The sequence below is a fragment of the Octopus sinensis genome, linkage group LG27 (genome assembly GCF_006345805.1).
Source record: "Octopus sinensis linkage group LG27, ASM634580v1, whole genome shotgun sequence".
Lineage (NCBI taxonomy): Eukaryota > Metazoa > Mollusca > Cephalopoda > Octopoda > Octopodidae > Octopus > Octopus sinensis.
In genome coordinates, this window is record NC_043023.1 from 11,450,896 (window position 1) to 11,472,699 (window position 21,804).

Here is a 21,804-nt window from a genome sequence, read left to right on the forward strand (position 1 = left end):
ATACAACACAGAATGTTTTCACCTCAATAGACGTCATTGATTGGTTGAAATTGAAGAAAAACAACAAATATCTTACAAACTATAGCATTTTCTCAAGAAAGCCAAGAGAAAAAGATGTTTCATAAACACATTCTACCAGTATACGAAGTTTAAAAGTGTTTAGTTTCGTGGAAATTATTTTTTAAAATCTGTCGGTCAAAGCGAAAATATCCTAGAATATACAAGTAAACTTTATTAAAATAATCTGGTGAGAATTTTTAAAAACTTGAAGATGGAGTTATTCACAGAAAGGGACAAAGTTAAAAAAACACCGGAAGGAATCCAACAATTCAGTAGCGCTCTCTATTGGAGAATTAAGGAAATACAATTATATCAAGGGGAAACAACTTCTTCACCACATCAACCACGAGACCAAAATAGCTAATTAGGGAAGTTAATTAGGGAGGTTAATTACCGATCACTGAGTCACTGTTTATTTGTGAATTCGGTAAGTTGACAAATATTTACTTTAAGGCTGTAATAGTGTTGATAATACTACTAATAATAAGGTAAATAATAGAATTATGTTTCCAAGCGGGAACCTGACAATAATTAGGAAAATATATTTGCTCGTCTTAATTAATAATTTCCAAACTGAAATGTTGATTTGTTGTTTATAAAATACTGTGACCGACTGTTACATGTGATATAAAGTAAATTAGTTGGTAAAAATGAATGTAATGTAGCATAATTAATTAGTAAAATGAGAAGAAACCGATTGAAGAATACCACGTTAATTAATTCTGTCCCGTTGTTAATTAGGCATTGATAAAACGGTAAGTTGATGAAGATTTGCTTTAAGGTTATATTAATAATCGTAATGATGGTTTAAAATTTTGACCCAGGGCCATCAGTCAACCTCGGCTGTATTTGAACCCAAGACTCTGGGATCTTTTCGGTTTGAACGGCAGTTTTTTAAAATAATTTCCACGTAACTAAACACTTTTAAACTTCGTATACTGGTAGAATGTGTTTATAAAACATCTTTTTCTCTTGGCTTTCTTGAGAAAATTCTATAGTCTGTCAGATGTTCTTTTTTCTTCAATTTCTGCAATTTCAACCAATCAATGACGTCTATTGAGGTGAAAACATTATGTGCCGTATGATAAGTCCCTAGTTTAAGAAACAGATTGGGTTTATTTACATTTCTAAAGAAAATAAGATACCCTTCCCCCCACCCCTAACCCTAAAACAGATTGAAATGCAATAGATCGATACTAGGGTCATAATTATGGGTGACAATTTCATATGACACCGGTAGAAAAAAATTGCCGTTCAAAATGAAAAGATCCCCCAAGACTTACTGTCGAGATCGACACTGTCTTTCATTTTTTTCAGGGTGAGTAAAAAATAATAATAATCAAGGTGCCGCGCAGTGGGAATGAACTCAGAACATAGCGATAGGCGAAATACCACTCAGCATTTCATGCAGCGTGCTAATGACTCTGCCAGTAAATAATGGAATTATGTGAACCCTTCGAAGTTACTGCAATCTGTGAAAATGCATAGAAAGATTGAGAAAATATGCTCCCTTGTCTTAGATATATCAAAAATGAATTTTTCTGAAATGTATGAGGAAGGTAGGAGTAGGGCCGACCAAAGCCTTGTGAGTGGATTTCGTAGACGGAAACTGAAAGAAGCCCTTTGTATATGTGTGTATATATATATATGTGTTTGTGTGTCTGTGTTTGTCTCCCCAACATCGCTTGAAAACAGATGCTGGTGTGTTTACATCCCTGTAACTTAGCGGTTCAGTAAAAGCGACCGATAGAATAAGTAACTAGGCTTCCAAACAATAAGTCCTGGGGTCGATTTGCTTGACTAAAAGGCGGTGCTCCAGCATAGCCACAGTCAAATGACTGAAACAAGTAAAAGTTGTGTAGGTATGCCAGTCTTTCAACACTTCAATGAACTCCGACCCTTGCGAACATTGACATTAAACGGATGACAGTATTAATGTTGTAAAATTTGCAATGTTGAATTATTATGTCACTTAACTATTCTCTTTATCTCACTGTTTCTTTTCCTCTTTCAGAATATCACATCTTGTTGACGTAAAAGAAATCTTGTTGTTCAGATGTGACTTATGATTTTTTTATGGACTTTCATCAACTAAAGGAAGATGATATATTTATAAGGAGCCTTCATCAATACATCAACCTTTTTATACTGATATAATCTATGACAAACAACAGCAAAATATTTTTCTTGTCTTCACTGTCTGGAATGTAGAGGAGGTGATTGCTTTACAAGTTTGTGTAACTTTACGAAGGACTTGACAGTTTTCACCTGCTAATTTAGATATTAAGTAAGATCACAGATGAATGAAACATAGCATTAAATTATTCCCTGAAAATACTAACTGAACTGAACACAAACATATTCATAGAAAAGAAAAAAACAATATTTTTGTGATATATATGAGAAATTATTCTCTCAGAATGAATAATTTAATAAAATCTAAAAACACTGATACAAAAGAGAAACCATATTCCTGTGATGTCTGTGGAAAATCATTTTCTCTAAGAAGTAACTTGATTAGACACAGATATATTCATACAGGTGAGAAGCCATATCATTGTGATATCTGTGGGAAATCATTCCCTGCAAACGGTGACTTGACGATTCACAAGCGTGTTCATACTGGGGAAAAACCATATCACTGTGATATCTGTGGTAAATCATTTTCTGGAAGTAATGACTTGACTAAACACCAGCGCATTCATACAGGAGATAAACCATATCGTTGTGATATCTGTGGCAAATCCTTTTCTCTAAATAGCGCTTTAACTAGTCACAAATATATACATATGGGAGAGATGCCATATCATTGTGATATCTGTGGTAAATCATTCTCTCAAAGAAGTAACTTGACTGTTCACAGACGTATTCATACGGGTGAGAAGCCATATCATTGTGATGTCTGTGGAAAATCATTTTCTCGGAGAAATCACTTGTCTGTTCACAAACATACACATACAGGAGAAAAACCGTGTCATTGCGATACCTGTGGTAAATCATTCTCTTGTAATAGTCAGTTGACTACTCATAGATGTATTCATACTGGTGAAAAACCATATCCCTGCGATTTATGTGGTAAATCATTTTCTCAAACTCATGCTTTAACTAGACACAAACGTGTTCATACAGGTGAGAAGCCATATCATTGTGATATCTGTGGGAAATCATTCTCTGCAAACGGTAGCTTGACGATTCACAAGCGTGTTCATACTGGGGAAAAACCATATCACTGTGATATCTGTGGTAGATCATTTTCTGGAAGTAATGACTTGACTAAACACCAGCGCATTCATACAGGAGATAAACCATATCGTTGTGATATCTGTGGCAAATCCTTTTCTCTAAATAGCGCTTTAACTAGTCACAAATATATACATACGGGAGAGATGCCATATCGTTGTGATATCTGTGGTAAATCATTCTCTGGAAATAGTCAATTGACTAGTCACAGACGTATTCACACAGGTGAGAAACCATATCGCTGTGATATCTGTGGTAAATCATTTTCTGTAAATAGCACTTTAACTAAACACAAGCGTATTCATACAGGTGAGAAGCCATATCAATGTATTATCTGCGGTAAATCATTTTCTGAAAATGGAGCTTTAACTCGTCACAAACGTATTCATACTGGGGAAAAACCATATCAGTGTGATATCTGTGACAAATCATTTTCCGAAAGTAGCAGTGTAACTAGTCACAAGCGTATTCATACTGGGGAAAAACCATATCAGTGTGATATCTGTGGCAAATCATTTTCCGAAAGTAGCAGTGTAACTAGTCACAAGCGTATTCATACTGGGGAAAAACCATATCAGTGTGATATCTGTGGCAAATCATTTTCCGAAAGTAGCAGTGTAACTAGTCACAAGCGTATTCATACAGGAGAGAAGCCACATCGCTGTGATATCTGTGGTGGGTCATTTTCTAATGCCAGTTACATGAAAAGGCACAAACGTATTCATAGAGCTGAGAAGCCATATCACTGTGATACATGTGGCAAGTCATTCTCTAAATGTAGTGTCTTAACTAAACACCAGCGTATTCACACAGGAGAGAAACCATATCATTGTGATATCTGTGGTAAATCATTCTCTTGTAGTAGCCACCTGTCTAAACATAAACGTATTCATACAGGAGAGAAGTCATCATTGTAATATCTGTGGCAAAACATTCTCTCAAAGAAATGGCTTAACTAAACACAAGCACGTTCATACAGGAGAGAAATTATATCCTTGAGATATCTGTGGTTAACCATTCTCTTATAATACTCACTTGACTAATCATAAACATATTCATACTGGGCGAAAAACCACATCACTGTGATATCTGTGGTGAATAATTCTTTCAAAATGGCCACTTCAGTACACATGTGAGTATTCACACACAACTGTAACTGTACCAGTATTGAAATTTATTACAACACGACAACAATAACTTCTATTTTTCTCTGCTAAAAGGCGTTTTCTTTATATCTCTTCAAATTTGATGTTATCAACTTCAAATTCATGAATACGAACCTGAATGCTGTGTATATATGGAAATATATCAACACAACAAAGCCTTTGAGGTGTCTTCACAAGACACCAGCGTATTCATACAGGGGAGAAGCCCTGTCATTGCAATATCTGTGGTAAATCATTCTCAAAACAATCCCACTTCAGTACACATTTGTGTATACATGCACAAGTGTGACTGTATAAGTATTGAAATTTGTTACAACATGCCTAAAATTACTTCTAGTTTTTCTGCAAAGAGACAGGGATTTTTTTTATCTCTTCAAATTTCATGTTATCAACTTCAATTTCATCAATGTCAACATCTAATTCAGCAAAGACTTTAATTTCTGAAGATGGTCATGCTGGAGTTTTGAGGAATTTGTTATGAGAAAATAAAGAAATGGGAATAATGAATAAAAACTGAATTAAACTGAAATTGGTTTTGTCTATTAACTTTCATCATTGTCGTCATTTTCATCATCATCATCCTTCAGCGATAGCTTTTCTTTATATGTTGTCATGGGTGGCACAGTGTGACATGAGCTGGTAAACCATAATGCTGCACTAGGTTCCAGTCTGATTTGTTTGGGTTTCTTTGGATGTATTCTCCTAATGCTAACCAGTTTACAGTTTATGCTGTGTGCTTTATATCATCATCATCATCATCATTTAACATCCGCTTTCCATGCTAGCATGGGTTGGACGATTTGACTGAAGACTAGTGAACCAAATGGCTGCATCAGGCTCCTTTCTGATCTGGCAGAGTTTCGGCAGCTTGATGCCCTTCCTAATGCCAACCACTCCGAGAGTGTAGTGGGTCCTTTTACGTATCACTGGCATGAGGACCTGTCAGTCTGTACCGGCAACGGCCATGCTCAAATGGTGTTTTTGACGTGCCACCTGCACAGGAACCAATCCAGCAGCACTTGCCAGTAAGGCAACGCTGGTAACGATCATGCTCAAATGGTGCTTTTTACCTGCCACACAGCATATATATATAAATTTGAATAAGGGTAGAAATTGATATTAATCAATTAAACCCAGTGGCCTAGCATATTAAAAAAATCCAAAGATTAAAATATTTTTTACATACAAAATTTAAAGGACTGACCACTAAAAGTTAGTGGTCAGTCCTTTAAATTTTGTCTGTAAAAAATATCCTTTCCTCTTGGGACACAAAACTCTACTTGTGAAGACCTTTTGAGGCAAGTGAAAATCAAAATCGATCAACATCAATGGAAATTGCAGCTGTGATACCAGTGCTGGTGGTACGTGAGAGAACCATCTGAACGTGGCCGTTGCCAGCGCCACCCCGACTAGCCTTGTATCGATGACATGTAAAAAGCACCATCCAACCGTGGTCGTTGCCAGCCTTGCCGGACCACATACCGGTGGCACGTGAAAGGCACCCACTCAACTCACGGAGTGGTTGGCGTTAGCAAGGGCATCCAGCCTTAGAAACATTGCCAGATCAGACTGGGCCTGGTGCAGCCTTCTGGATTCCCAGACCCCAGTTGAACCATCCTACCCATGCTAACATGGAAAGCGGACGCTAAATGATGATGATGATATATATATATATGGAAGGGCATCCAGCTGTAGAAACACTGCCAGATCAGACTGGAGCCTGGTGCAGCTCTCTGGCATCCCAGATCCCAGTCAAACCGTCCAACCCATGCTAGCATGGAAAACGGACATTAAATGATGATGATATATATATATTTATATATATGTATACACACACATGTAAATTCATGTGTGTGTGTATGTATGTATGCATATCTAATACTATAAATGCGAATATCAGTGAGTCACACATTTTCAACTTTACTCCTAGAGGCCGTAGCCCAACATATCATACCATTTTGGAATCGGGCTCAATCTGTGGGTAAATTAAGAACTTTCCAGGGCGAATCTGGACCTGTAAGCCTGAAATTTTGGATTCCCAAGTTAACATTACAGATCTTTTCGGTTTGAACGGCAGGTTTTTCTAGCGGTGTCATATGAAATTGTCACCCATAATTATGACCCTAGGATCGATCTATTGCATTTCAATCTGTTTTAGGGTTAGGAGTAGCGGGAAGGGTATCTTTTTTTCTTCAGAAATGTAAATAAACTCAATCTGTTTCATAAACGAGGGACATATTCATACGGCCCAGAATGTTATTACCTCAATAGACGTCATTGATTGGTTGAAATTGCAGAAAAAACAAAACAAATATCTTACAAACAATAGAATTTTCTCAATAAAGCCAAGAGGAAAAGATGTTTTATGAACAAATTCTACCAATATACAAAGTTTAAAAGTGTTTAGTTACGTGGAAATTATTTTTAAAAACTGCCGGTCAAACCGAAGAGATCCCAACCACGCAGGTAGTAGAAAAATTTAAAGGGGGGCAAGAATACAAGGATGTCAAATTTCTGTAAATAGACGTACATGATGGGTAGGAACCAGAGAGGAGGAAAGAAAGTATAATGACATACGTGCACAAACATGTATGTATGGATGTGCATATATTCTTTTCTTTTATTCTTTTACTTGTTTCAGTCATTTGACTGCGGCCATAAACACGGGGACATAAACACACCAGCATCGGTTGTCAAGCAATGCTAGGGGGACAAACACAGACACACGCATATATATATATATATACGACGGGCTTCTTTCAGTTTCCATCTAGCAAATCCACTCACAAGGGTTTGGTCAGCCCAAGGCTACAGTGGAAGACACTTGCCCAAGGTGCCATGCAGTGGGAGTGATCCCGGAAACATGTGGTTGGTAAACAAGCTACTTACCACACAGTCACTCCTGCACCTAATATGTGCACCATATTCTTGCTATCATCACTTCCAAAAAGCGTGGCTGGTTCTACACAAGCCTTCAACACTCAAATCAAATATTTCTGTTTGGGGTTTCTGACAACTTACATTTATTCATTCAATATGGCAGAGCTTCAAGTTGTGAAAATCAAAAGGAGAGTGAAAGTGATAAGACATGTATATTTCGTCATGTATGTATCTAAATATATCAACACAGCAGTCACTTTGATTTCTGAAGATGATTGTGCTGGATTTTTGAGGAATTTGTTATAAGAGAATAAAGGAATGGGAATAAGGAATAAAAGTTTTAAGTGACATTAATTTTGTCTTTGTTGTGCTTTCTTCATTATCATCATCATCCTTTAATGTTTTCTATGCAGGATCAGGTGGGAAAGTCTTACAAGGGCTGTCAAGCCAGAGTGCTGTTCCAGATTGCAGTCAGATTTGGCTTGCTTTCTTTGGCTGTATGCCCTTAAGATACATTGTGTATTTTATAAATATGCCTGTTCATGTATCATAACAGCATGAAACTAGTAGTAGCTCTCTCGGTTATGTATTTAATTTGATATGTGTGTGTGTTTATGAAAACAGTGACAGTCTGATGACTAAAATAAGTGTATACAAATCTCATATTTTGAGTGTATTCATGTCTGGGGCAGAAGCATGGACTCCCTTTTACAGAGCAATATAAAAAAACTTGAAACTTTTCACATGTGCTGTTTGTGCAACAAAATAGCAAGATAAGACATCAAATGTCAAAACCTTAGAAATATGTGGTATGTCCAGCATCCAAAGCGTGTTGATGAGAATTCAGTGCAGATGGTTAGGACATATTTTTTAAATGAAAAATGGCTGCATTAAAAAAAATTCTTCTTTATGGCCAAAAAATGGAGGGATATCATGGCAGAGGAAGACCTGTCCTTAGGTATAAGGATGAGCTGAAGCAATCAGTAAAATCTCTAGAGTTTGATTTGACATGTTGGGGAAAGTCATTACCTGGATCCACTTCCTTGGTGTAAAATTTCTGGCTGTAGACAAATGGTGTAAATCTGATTTAGGTGTATTTACACCATTTCTCTACAACAATAAATTTTCTCCGTGACAAAACACTGTGAATGGGTTGTGTAAGAGTTCAAATCTGGCACTGACATTCTTAGAATGGTAATAACATTTTACTTATAAACATCACTGCTTAGTTCTCCTACCTTGTTTAAAAAGTAAAACACCAAGGGAGGGCCAGGGATTGTGCACCTGTGTATACACAATATATACTGACATATACATTTTTACTAAAGTAAATGCAGATTTCTCCTTCCAGTTATGCATACATCTATAAATACCTCACTGAATCCACAATGTGTCATCAAAGTCAAACTGGACTACATTCACTGCATGCATTCCACTTGGATTACAGACTTGAAATCCGAACGAATGGAATTTTCCAAGTTAGGCAAAGAATAATTAACAACAAAGATGGGCTTTAGTCCAGTACTGCTGTTTCTGACATATTCTTTACTGATTAACAAAAGTGTAACATCCTGCAAAAGAGCCGTTTTAATCAGGTGAATAAAGGTAAGAATTAGAAATCAGAACTTCCCAAGAAACTGAACATAATGCCAGATGACTCAACTGACCTGATTCCGCCAGGAGAGTGACTAGGTTCTGCCTTACTAAGTTTATATTAACCCTTTTGTTACCAACCCGGCTGAAACTGGCTCTGGCAATGAGTACAAATGTCTTGTTTTCACAAGTTTTGAATTGAAATCTTCCACCAAACCTTAGTCACAATTTATGTTCCTAACACAAGCTTAATGATAACAAAGTTATTTTACTAAATTTTTGTTATATTTATAATTAATTGAAAGAAACACAACACAGGTAGAGAATGGGGCAGATGGAGAGAGAAATGAAAGGGAAGCAGTGATATTTGAGCTCATAAAGGGCTGTAGGGTAAAACAAAGGGTTGTAAACAAATCGTTGAAAAGTTGGATTAGCAAGAGGTTATCCATTGATGTGTCACACTCTTGGGGAAAGGTATGCCTTGCAATGGTGGATTGTGGGCCAGGGTGGATGGCGTCATGGAGAGAAATCGGGGTGGTAATGCTGCGGAAGGGCTGCAATCAGTGTGTTTGGAATGGGGGCTTGTAGATGAGCTATTAATGGACAACAGTACAGCTTTTTGCACCATTGTTCAATTGAATTTAAGGCTGAGAGGCAACGGATCTACCGCATGGAGGCAGTCTTCGAGTTTGTTCTGCAGACAGCCATATTCTGGTACGAATGGGGACACTGCAGCAGCTGGAGGTGGAAGGGGTTACATTGGTACAGGCCATAGACAAAGTAGGGTGAAGCTCCCAAATGCGTGTGTGGGACATTCCCAATCACCGATAACAGACGAACTGCACACAGAAATGTCGCTGTGGGTAGCTATTAAGTTGGTCTGCAGAGAAGGGCCATCCGGTTAGGTACGAGAAGGATCTGACAATTTATATCAGTGATTCTCAACTGGGGTCCACACATCCCCCTCAGGGTCCTATATAAGACTGAGGGGGATTACACAACAAAATATCATGGAAAACAATAATTATATTTTAAGGGTATTCGAAAAAATTTTGCTTTAGATCTTAAGTATTGGGTTAGGGTTATAAAACATCTTTTTCTCTTGGCTTTATAGAGAAAATTCTATGGTTTGTAAGATATTTGTTGTTTTTTTTGCTTCAATTTCTGCAATTTCAACCAATCAATGACGTCTATTAAGGTGACAACATTCAGTGCCGTATGAATATGTCCCTCATTCAAGAAACAGATTGGGTTTATTTACATTTCTGAAGAAAAAAAGATACCCGCCTCTAACCCTAACCCTAAAACAGATTGAAATGCAATAGATCAGGCGCAGGAGTGGCTGTGTGGTAAGTAGCTTGTTTACCAACCACATGGTTCCGGGTTCAGTCCCACTGCGTGGCACCTTGGGCAAGTGTCTTCTACTACAGCCTCGGGCTATAGTGAGTGGATTTGGTAGACGGAAACTGAAAGAAGCCCGTCGTATATATATGTATGTATGTTTCTGTGTCTGTGTCCCCCTAGCATTGCTTGACAACCGATGCTAGTGTGTTTATGTCCCCGTCAATTAGCGGTTCGGCAAAAAGAGATCGATAGAATAAGTACTGGGCTTACAAAAGAATAAGTCTCGGGGTCGAGTTGCTCGATTAAAGGCGGTGCTCCAGCATGGCCGTAGTCAAATGACTGAAACAAGTAAAAGAAAGAGAGATCGATACTAGAGTCATAATTATGGGTGACAATTTCATATGACACCGCTAGAAAAAACTGCCGTTCAAACCGAAAAGATCCTACGTGAGTACTCTTCGTTAAAATAATCTGGTGTAAATTTGAAAAATTCTTGAAGGCGAAGTGGTTGACAGAAAATCACTGGAACGAAATGAACAGCCAGTGAAGCCATCTATTGGAGAATTAAAGAAATACAATGTTATGAAGGGAAGTAACTTCTACAAAACTTGTTTTACGAGCTCCAAGTTAAACCTTAATTAAGGTGCTTAATTAGCGATCACTGACTCGTTGTTCATATCTGGATACGGTAAGTTGAGAAATATTCACTTGAAGGCTATAATGGTGTTAATACTACTGATTATAATGTAAATAATAGAATTATTTCGAAGCGAAAACATAACAAATTGGGGAAATATATTTCAGTGTCTTAAATAATAAATTCCAAACCGAAATATTGATTTGTTGCTTATAAAAACCTATGAACTGCTGTTGCATGTGATATAAAGGAAATTAATTGGTAAAATGAGTGTTAAGTGGTGTAATTATTAAAATGAGACGAAACCGTTTGCAGAATACCACATAGCGAACAGTGGTCCCGGTGCGCGCAGTCGCGGATCCGCGCTAGCTAGTCGTGACAAGTCGATCCTACAACGACTACCTAGCAAAGTAAATAAAACACAAAATAAAAAAATTTTTGATCCTTTTGGTTTGAACGGCAGTTTTTAACATAATTTCAAGGTAACTAAAAAATGTTAAACTTCGTATACTGGTAGATTGTGTTTATAAAACATCTTTTTCTCTTGGCTTTATTGAGAAAATTCTATGGTTTGTAAGATATTTGTTGTTTTTTTTTCTTCAATTTCTGCAATTTCAACCAATCACTGGCGTCTATTGAGTTAAAAAGCATTCAGTGCCGTATGAATATGTCCCACGTTTAAGAAATAGATTAGGTTTATTTACATTTGTGAAGAAAGAAAGATACCTTCCCCTAAACTAGTATCTATCTATTGCATTTCAATCTGTTTATATATAAAGTTAATCCAAACATGAAAACACAACAACGCGAGGACGTGGAACAAATATAGTATTATTGGACGCTCGGGAAGAAGGAGGGTTTAATGTTTCGAGCGGAGCTCTTCGTCAGAAACATAGGAAAAGGAAAGATGGAGGAAAAGAAATCGCCAACGATACACATGCGGTCACATTTTGAATATTATATTATATATATATTTATATATATGTATATATATAGACATTGAATGAATGACAGTGTTGCAATGTTGAATTACTATGTCTTTTCACAATACACTTTACCTAACTGCTTCTTTTCCTATTTCAGATAGGTATTTGTGATACCATGTTGATGGAAACGAAATTTCTTCATTCAGATGTGCCGATGATATTTTTATTGACTTTCATCAACTAAAAGAAGACCATATATTATATAAGGCACATTCATCAATACATCAATCTCTTTATAAAAATAATATCTTTGTGATAAACAATGGGAAAATATTGTATTCAACAGCAACATTTTTTTGTTTTCACTGTCTGGAATGTACAGGAGATGATCAATTTACAGGTTAATTGAGCTTGGATTACTTTACAAAAGAGTTAACCATTTACATCTGTTTTAGCTATTAAGATCACCGATGAAACACAACTTGAAATTATTCTCTGAAAATAGTGATAAAACTGGACACAAACTTTTATAGAAATGAAAAACACGATATCATTGTGATATGCATGACAAATTATTCTCTTGTAATGAATAATTTAACAAAACCAAAAAATCCTGACGCAAAAGAGAAACCACATCATTGTGATATCGGTTATAAATCATTTTCTGAAAAGAGTTATTTAACCAGTCACAAACGTATTCATACTGGAGAGAAGCCATATCATTGTGACATCTGTGGTAATTCATTCACTGAAGAAAGAATCTTAGCTAAACACAAGTGCATTGATATAGGAGAGAAATCACATCACTGTGATGTCTGTGGAAGATCATTCTCTCGAAGAGGTTCTTTGACTTGTCACAAACGTATTCATACTGGGGAAAAGCCATGTCTTACAGGAGAGAAGCCATTTTATTGTAATATCTGTGGTAAATGTTTCTCTCGAAAAGATACTTTAACTAAACACAAAGCTACACATACAGGAGAAAAACCATATCAGTGTGATATCTGTGGTAAATCCTTTTCTCATTGTGGTAACTTGACAACGCACAAACGTATTCATACAGGAGAGAAACCATATCATTGTAATATCTGTGGTAAATCATTTCCCCAACATTGTCAATTGACTAATCACATACGTATTCATACTGGGGAAAAACCATACGTGTGTGATATCTGTGGTAAATCATTTTCTGTAAGTGGAACTTTAACTCGTCACAAACGTATTCATACAGGAGAAAAACCATATCAGTGCGATATCTGTGGTAAATCGTTTTCTCAAAGTGGTGACTTGCCTAAACATAAACGTACTCATACCGGAGAGAAGCCATATCATTGTAATATCTGTGGTAAATCATTTTCTGGAAGTAGTGACTTGATTATACACATACGTATTCATACAGGAGAGAAGCCATATCATTGTGATATCTGTGGTAAATCATTTTCTGGAAGTAGTGACTTGATTAAACACAAACGTATTCATACAGGAGATATTAAACACAAACGTAGTCATACAGGTGAGAAGCCGAATCATTGTAATATCTGTGGTAAATCATTCTCTTCAAATAGCTATTTGATTAGTCACACGCGTATTCATACTCAAGAAAACCCATATCAGTGTGATATTTGTGGTAAATCATTTTCTCACAACAAGACTTTAGATAATCACAGACGTATTCATACAGGAGAGAAGCCATATCTTTGTAATATCTGTGGTAAATCGTTTTCTCAAAATAGCAGTTTAACTAATCACAGACGTATTCATACAGGTGAAAAACCATATCATTGTGATATCTGTGGTGAGTCATTCTTTCAAAAAGGCCACTTAAGTACACATGTGAACATTCATACACAAGTGTAACAGTATCTGTATCATGATTTATTACAACTGGACAACAATTACGAATATTTTGTCTGTTAAAAGACTGGATTTATTCCTATTCAAGTTTGACCTTATCAACTTTAATTTCATCGTTAACAATTTGATATTAACGAACCCCAACTTCAATATCATGTATGTATCTAAATATATCAACACAGAGATGACTTTGATTTCTGAAGATGATTGTGCTGGATTTTTGAGGAATTTGTCATAAGAGAATAAGGAATAAAAGTTTTAAGTGACATTAATTTTGTCTTTGTTGTGCTTTCTTCATTATCATCATCATCCTTTAACGTTTTCTATGCAGGATCAGGTGGTAAAGTGTTACAAGGGCTGTCAAGCCAGAGTGCTGTTCCAGATTGCAGTCAGATTTGGCTGGGTTTCTTTGGTTGTATGCCCTTAAGATACATTGTGTATTTTATAAATATGCCTGTTCATGTATCATAACAGCATGAAACTAGTAGTAGCTCTCGGTTATGTATTTAATTTGATATGTGTGTGTTTTTGTGAACACAGTGACAGTCTGATGACTAGAACAAGTGTATACAAATCTCGTATTTTGAGTATATTCATGTATGGGGCAGAAGCATGGACTCCTTTTTACAGAGAAATAACCCTAACCCTAAAACAGATTGAAATTCAATTGATTGATACTAGGGTCATAATTATGGGCGACAATTTCATATGACACCGCTAGAAAAACTGACGGATCTTTTCCTTTTGAACAGCAGACAATTTCTACTTAAGTAAACACTTTAAAACCTTGTATACTGGTAGAATGTGTCAAAATAAAATGTTTTTTTCTCTTGGTTTTCTTGAGAAAATCGTAATTTGTTTGTTTAACGTAGTTTAATTTTTCGAATTTTAAGCAATCCTATGCTCTCTTTTGAGCTATAATCATTTGCTGCGTCTAGAACTGAACAACATCCTGTACGTAACCCTAACCCCCCCCAACCCTAAATTTTTTTTCTTAATTTTAAAATTAATTTAATTGTTACGCGTATAAAAAAACAAAAGGAATGGAATTAAATTAATTTAAGAATTAAGAAAAAAAAATTAGGGTTAGGATGTCTCAGTTTTAGACGCAGCAAATGATTTTAGTTGAATGGAGGTAATCGATTGGTTAAAATTGCCGAAATGCTCGGATTTTCAGACAAAATATCTTAGAAACTATAGAATTTGCTCAAGAGAAAATGATGTTTTATAAACACATTCTACCAGTATACGAAGTTTAAAAGTGTTTAGTTAACTAGAAATTGTGTTGACATCTGCCGTTCTAAAGGAAAAGATCCAAACTGCCGTTGAAACCGATAGGATCCGAGTAGAGAAAACGGTAATTGAGCAGAAAACCTCAGTACACTTCTTCGAGATAATCTGGTGAAGGTTTTAACAAAATTCGGCAAAGAGATTCACTGGAACGAAATCAGTCACTAGAGCTATCTATTGGAGAATAGAAGAACTACAACCATCTAAAGGGAAATAACTTCTACTACACTTCAACCACGGTGCAAGTAAATTATTAATTAAGGTGCTTAATTAGTGATTCACTGACTCGTTGCTTATTTGTGAATACGGTAAGTTGATATAAAGATTTACTTTAAGTCTGTAAAGGTGATATTACTACTACTAATAATAATAATAATGTGAATAATAGAATTCTGTGAACCTCTCGATGTTACAGTAATTATTTTTCGAAGCGAGAACCTGACAACAATTAGGAAAATATAATTTGCTCGTCTTAATTAATAACTTCCAAACTGAAATATTGATCGGTTGTTTAAGAAAACCTATGATCGTCTGTTACATGTGATATTAAGGAAATTAGGCATTCCTTCGATATAGCCCGACATGGTCGAGACGTTTCACTTCGGGTATTTCCGTGGGTTGTGGAGTAAAGATGTAACGAAATTATATCCAGCAATGTCACATTTTAAAATTGAAGAAAAAAAGCCTTGCATATTTGTTCTTACTTGTTCCATGTGTGTATATAAAATCCGCAAATTTCCAAGCAGAAAACAGAAACGAACTGTTATTTGCTTCCACGGAAATACCCGGAGTGAAATATTTTGATGTTGTCGAGTTAAATCGAAAGAATATATATATATATATATATATATATATATATATATATATATATATATATATATATATATATATATATATTTTTTTTTTCCTTATTTCTTTATTCCCCACAAGGGGCTAAACACGGAGAGGACAAACAAGGACAGACAAATGGATTAAGTCGATTATATCAATCCCAGTGCGTAACTGGTACGTAGTTAATTTAAATATTGATGGTGATTTGATATCGGGCATCAATATAATGTAAAAGCGCCGACATCCGCTTTCAAATTGTGAGTTGGGCCCAAACGCACATGCATATGACACGTTTGTTCCACTTCCCTTCTACGAAATCCACTCACAAGGCCTTATTCTGCCCAAGGCTATAATAGAAGACTCTCGCCCAAGATGCCACATAGTGGGACTGAACCCAGAGCCATGTGATTTGGAAGCAAGCTTCTTACCACACAGCCATAAATGTTTAAAGCTCACTCAGTGTCATTGTTACAAATTTCTCTCGTTAATTGTTGAACAGCCTAATTTTGTGAGGTTATTATACTTACACTTTTACTCCTTTACTTGTTTCAGTCATTTCACTGTGGCCATGCTGGAGCACTGCCTTTAGTCGGGCAAAACGACCCCAGGACTTATTCTTTGTTAACCTAGTACTTATTCTATTGGTCTCTTTTGCCGACCTGCTAAACACACCAATATCAGTTGTCAAGTGATGTTGGGGGGACAAACACAGGCACAAATACATATATATATATATACGACGGGCTTCTTTCAGTTTTCGTCTACCAAATCCACTCGCAAGGCATTGGTCGCCCTGAGGCTATAGTAGACACTTGCCCAGGGTGCCATGCAATGGGACTGAACCCGGAACCATGTGGTTTGTAAGCAAGCTACTTACCACACAGCCACTCCTTTGCATCATCATCATTGAATGCACCAATCCGATTGTGGCTGTTGCCAGCCTTGCCTGGCACCTGTGCCGGTGGCATGTAGAAAGCACCCACTACGCTCATGGAGTGGTTGGCGTTAGGAAGGGAAACCAGCTGTAGAAACACTGCCAGATCAGACTGGAGCCTGGTGCAGCCTTCTGGCTTCCCAGATCCCCGGTCGAACCGTCCAACCCATGCTAGCATGGAGAACGGACGTTAAACGACGATGATGATGATTGTTTAACATCCTCCTTCCGTGCTGGCAGGGGTTGGACAGTTTGCAAGGGACTGGCCAGGCAGAAAACTGCCCCAGACTTCTGTATCTGTTTTGGCACAGTTTTTCCAGCTGGATGCCCTTCACAGCACCAGCCATCCTGCAGAATGGAGTGAGTGCTTTTTACGTGGCACCACCACAGGCGAGGTCAGTTTTGTCGTAGTTTTTACAGCTGGATATATTTCCAAATATTCCAAGATAAGGAGAAGAGGCTTGAATCCTCAAAGACATACTTTATCTCGAAAGAATCCAGAAGCTGGCTACCTGCATGGTTCTTGGTCTCAAGCATTTGTCTTATGAAGAAAGGCTGAAGACGCTCGACCTTTATTCTCTCAAAAAACGACGACGCCGTGGTGATCTCATTCTTGCCCACAACATCATAAGCGGAAAGTGTAACCTCTCGAAAGAGTTGTTCTTCACTCCTGCTCCAGAGCGTCGGCTTCAGGGTCACTCCTAAAAGCTCTATCTGCGATGATTTCATCTCAATTGAAGGAGAGGGGTTTTCTCCGTCCGGGTTGCGGATCCGTGGATTAAGCTGCCGAACGAGATAGTGAAGATGCCGACGACCGCTCGGTTCAAAGTCTCTCTTGACCAGAGATGGCATGAACACCACCCTGTACATAACTCCATGTCCCCCTACATGGCCTTGCTTTTTGCTTTTTGAGCCAAAAAATTAACTTAACTTAAATGCCAACCACTTTGCAGTGTGAACTGTATGCTCTCTACAGCTTGATGCCCTTCCTAGCATCAACCACCGAGTGTACTGTGTGCTTTTTATGTGCCACCAGCAGCAATGAGGCCCGCAGAGAATAGGTGTGGCTATGCAGTAAGACGTGTGCTTTCGTCTGTCGTTACATTCAAATTCCGCCAAGGTCGACTTTGCCTTTTATCCTTTCATGGCCAATAAATAAAGTACCAGTTTCGCACTGGGGTCGAAGTAATCGACTTAATCCCTTTGTCTGTCCTTATTTGTCTCCTCTGTGTTTAGCCCCTTGTGGGTAATAAAGAAATAGGTATTTCATCTGCCGTTACATTCTGAGTTCAAATTCCGCCGAGGTCGACTTTACCTTTCATCCTTTCGGGGTCGATAAATAAAGCACCAGTTTCGCACTGGGGTCATAGTAATTGACTTAATCCCTTTGTCTGTCCTTGTTTGTTCCCTCTATGTTTAGCCCCTTGTGGGTAGGAAAGAAATATATGCAGTAAGAAGTGTGCTTCTCAGCCCATCGTTGCAGGTCAGGTGTCTTCAACTGTAGCCTTCAGCCAACTAAAGTTGTGTGAGAGATATGGTAGACAGAAACTGAAAGAAGCCTATCGTGTGTGTGTGTGTGGTCAAATGTACAGAAAGCAAAAGACGAAGACGTGTGAGGAAATGACAAGCAGATGTATTTGTTTAACACTCACGAAGAATGGGAAAGTTTTTGATGTTTTGAGCATATGCTTTTCAAGAGAAAGGGATGAGAGGAAACCACAGGGAGAGAGAGAGAGAAATAAAGGGGCCAGATTATTGGTTCACATGTTGAAATGATATATATACTCTTTTACTTGTTTCAGTCATTTGACTGCGGCCATGCTGGAGCACCGCCTTTAGTTGAGCAAATCGACCCTGGGACTTATTCTTTTGCAAGCCCAGTACTTATTCTATCAGTCTCTTTTGCTGAACCGCTAGGTGACGCGGACATAAACACACCAGCATCGGTTGTCAAGCAATGCTAGGGGGACAAACACACACACATATACATATATACGACAGGCTTCTTTCAGTTTCCGTCTACCAAATCCACTCACAAGGCTTTGGTCGACCCGAGGCTATACTAGAAGACACTTGCCCAATATGCCACGCAGTGGGACTGAACCCGGAACCCTGTGATTGGTTAGCAAGCTACTTACCACACAGCCACTCCTGCGCAAAGATTCACCAATTGTGAGGTAAGTGCCCTACCGCCTAAGCCACACCACTTCTGAGGTGAAACAAGTGAAAGGAGAGAAGAGAAAGAAAAGAGATAAATAATTAGAGAAAGGTAGAGACGATTCATCTATATACAGAATGTTGTAAAACTTTCAATGTCTCAATGGATTCTGACCTATGCAAACACAGACATTAAATGGATGACGGTGTTGATGTTGTAAGATTTGCAATGTTGAATTATTATGTCACTTAACTATTCTCTTTATCTCACTGCTTCTTTTTCTATTTCAGAATATCACATCATGTTGACGTAGAAGAAATTTCTTCATTCAGATGTACCTTTGATATTTTGATTGACTTTCATTAATTAAAGGAAGACCATGTATTCATAAGGCACATTCATCAACGCATCAACCTCTTTATACAAATAAAATCTTCAATGAACGATGGGAAAATAATTCTTCTGGACAATGGAATTAACAGCAACATTTTTGTTGTCTTCACTGTCTGGAATGTAGAGAAGATGATTGCTTTAAAGCTTAATTAAGCTTGCATAACTTTACAAAGGAGTTGATAGATTAGATATTAAGTAAGATCCCAGATAAAAGAAACGGCATTGAATATAGTGACTCAACTGAACACAAACACATTCATATATATGGAAAAGACACTTTCATTGTGATATGTATGATCAATCATTCTCTCATGATGAATCATTTAACTAAAGCAAACAACCCTGATGTAGGAGAGAAACCATATCGCTGTAATATCTGTGGTAAATCATTCTCTCGACGTAGTCACCTTACTAGGCATAAACATATTCATACAGGAGAGAAACCCTATCATTGTGATATCTGTGGTGAATCATACTCTTATAATAGTCAGTTGATTATTCACAAACGTGTTCATACAGGAGAGAAGCCATATCATTGTGATATTTGTGGTAAATCCTTCTCTGGAAAGGGCGACTTGACTAAACACAAACGTGTTCATACAGGAGAGAAGCCATTTCATTGTGACATTTGTGGTAAATCATTCTCTCGAAGTGGTGCCTTGCTTAAACACAAACGTACTCATACAGGAGAGAAGCCATATCATTGTGATATCTGTGGTAAATCATTCTCCGAAAGGAATCATTTGACTCGCCACAAACGTATTCATACTGGAGAAAAGCCATATCATTGTGATATCTGTGGTAAATCATTCTCTCAAAGTGGGCATTTGACTAGACACAAATATACACATACAGGAGAAAAGCCATATGATTGTGATATTTGTGTTAAATTATTCAGTCAAAGGATTCCCTTGTCTGAACACAAACATATTCATACTGCAGAAAAACCATATGATTGTGATGTCTGTGCTAAATCATTCTCTAGAAGTGGGGACTTGACTAAACACAAACGCATTCATACAGGAGAGAAGCCCTATCATTGTAATATCTGTGGTGAATCATTCTCTGAAAGCAGTACCTTGACTAAACACAAACGTACACATACAGGAGAAAAGCCATATCAGTGTGATATTTGTGGTAAATCGTTTTCTCGAAATAGCATTTTAACTTGTCACAAAAGTGTTCATACAGGAGAGAATCCATACCCTTGTCATATCTGTGGTAAATCATTCTTTTATAAAAGTCACTTGACTACTCACATACGCATTCATACTGGGGAAAAACCATATCACTGTGATATCTGTGGTAATACATTTTTTAGAAATAGCGATTTAACAAGTCACAAGCGTGTTCATACAGGAGAGAAGCCGTATCAGTGTGATGTCTGCGGTAAATCATTCTCTCAAAGTGGTACCTTAACTAAACACAAGTTGGTACATACAAGAGAGAAGCCATAACTTTCCAATCCCTGTGGTAATTATTTTTGGGAAATGGTGTTTCAACTATACATGAACATTTCCATACTCTACAGAAACAGTCGTTGTGATATCTCTGGAAAATCTTTCTCTCGTAGATCTATCGTATATTTCTGGTGTTTAAATGACTGTGTACAAGATGATGCCTAAGATTTCCATTTAAAAAGTGTGTTTTGAGATATATTTGATGTATACCATAATAAATACATTATGTACAGAATGCGAGGGAATGCAACTCTCGAAGCAAGAGTGAGGTATTTATGTATAGGAATGCCCTTGATGTAAATAAATATATACACACCCATACACACAGACATATATATATATATAATAACAATTTAAGAAATAAAACATATGCATACATACATACATATATGTACGTACCTACATCTATATGTATATATACATGCATATATATATATATATATGAGTACAGGACACCACAAATAAACGTAGAACACAACGAGAAACGAAAAAATAAAACCAAACAAGGAAACGGACTTTTTTTAACAGTGAAAAAACAGAGTACAAGACAAACAATACAAGGAATACTCCCCTTCATCAGCTGCTCCTGTTTCGACTCAATGCATGTTTCGAAGTTAAGGGCAGAACACGATCCGGCTGAAGCAGTCCTTCCTGCAAAATGAATTAAATAAAATTCTTTTGCAGAGGGGTAAAAAAAGGAAAGAAAAAAAGTGACAAGAACAGGGCGTAAAAGCAATACAAAAAAAAATACAGAACACATAAAGAATAAAAACAGGACAAGGAAACCAGCATTGAGGGCTTACATATTATGTTTTTGGATTTGGTTTCAAAGATTCTTTATATGAGTTCGTGTATTGAAGCATTTTCTGTTGTGTCTGAGGAGACATATAGCATATAGAGATGCACATCCATTCATACAAATATGGTACATAGTTGGAAAACACACACACAAGGTGACAGAGGTGCGTACATATAAGTTTTCATGGAAAGTAGCTTGATCGCCAAAAGCATGAGCTTCGTAGCTAAAGGGGTCGGGTG

The 21,804-nt window shown here is 37.2% G+C and overlaps 2 protein-coding genes across 3 annotated transcripts in view; one reads left to right on the top strand and one right to left on the bottom strand.

Moving 5' to 3' along the window:
- The window catches only part of LOC118768185 (zinc finger protein 91-like), a 339,442-nt gene that overhangs the window by 276,030 nt on the left and 41,608 nt on the right, over positions 1–21,804 (bottom strand). The window lies entirely within an intron of this gene.
- On the top strand, positions 204–13,730 carry LOC115225023 (zinc finger protein 91-like). Its single transcript, XM_036514156.1, has 4 exons — positions 204–487; positions 2,075–3,785; positions 4,038–4,204; positions 12,476–13,730. The coding sequence occupies exons 2-4, from the start codon at positions 2,460–2,462 to the stop codon at positions 13,701–13,703; spliced, it is 2,721 nt and encodes a 906-aa protein (XP_036370049.1). The 5' UTR covers positions 204–487; positions 2,075–2,459; the 3' UTR covers positions 13,704–13,730.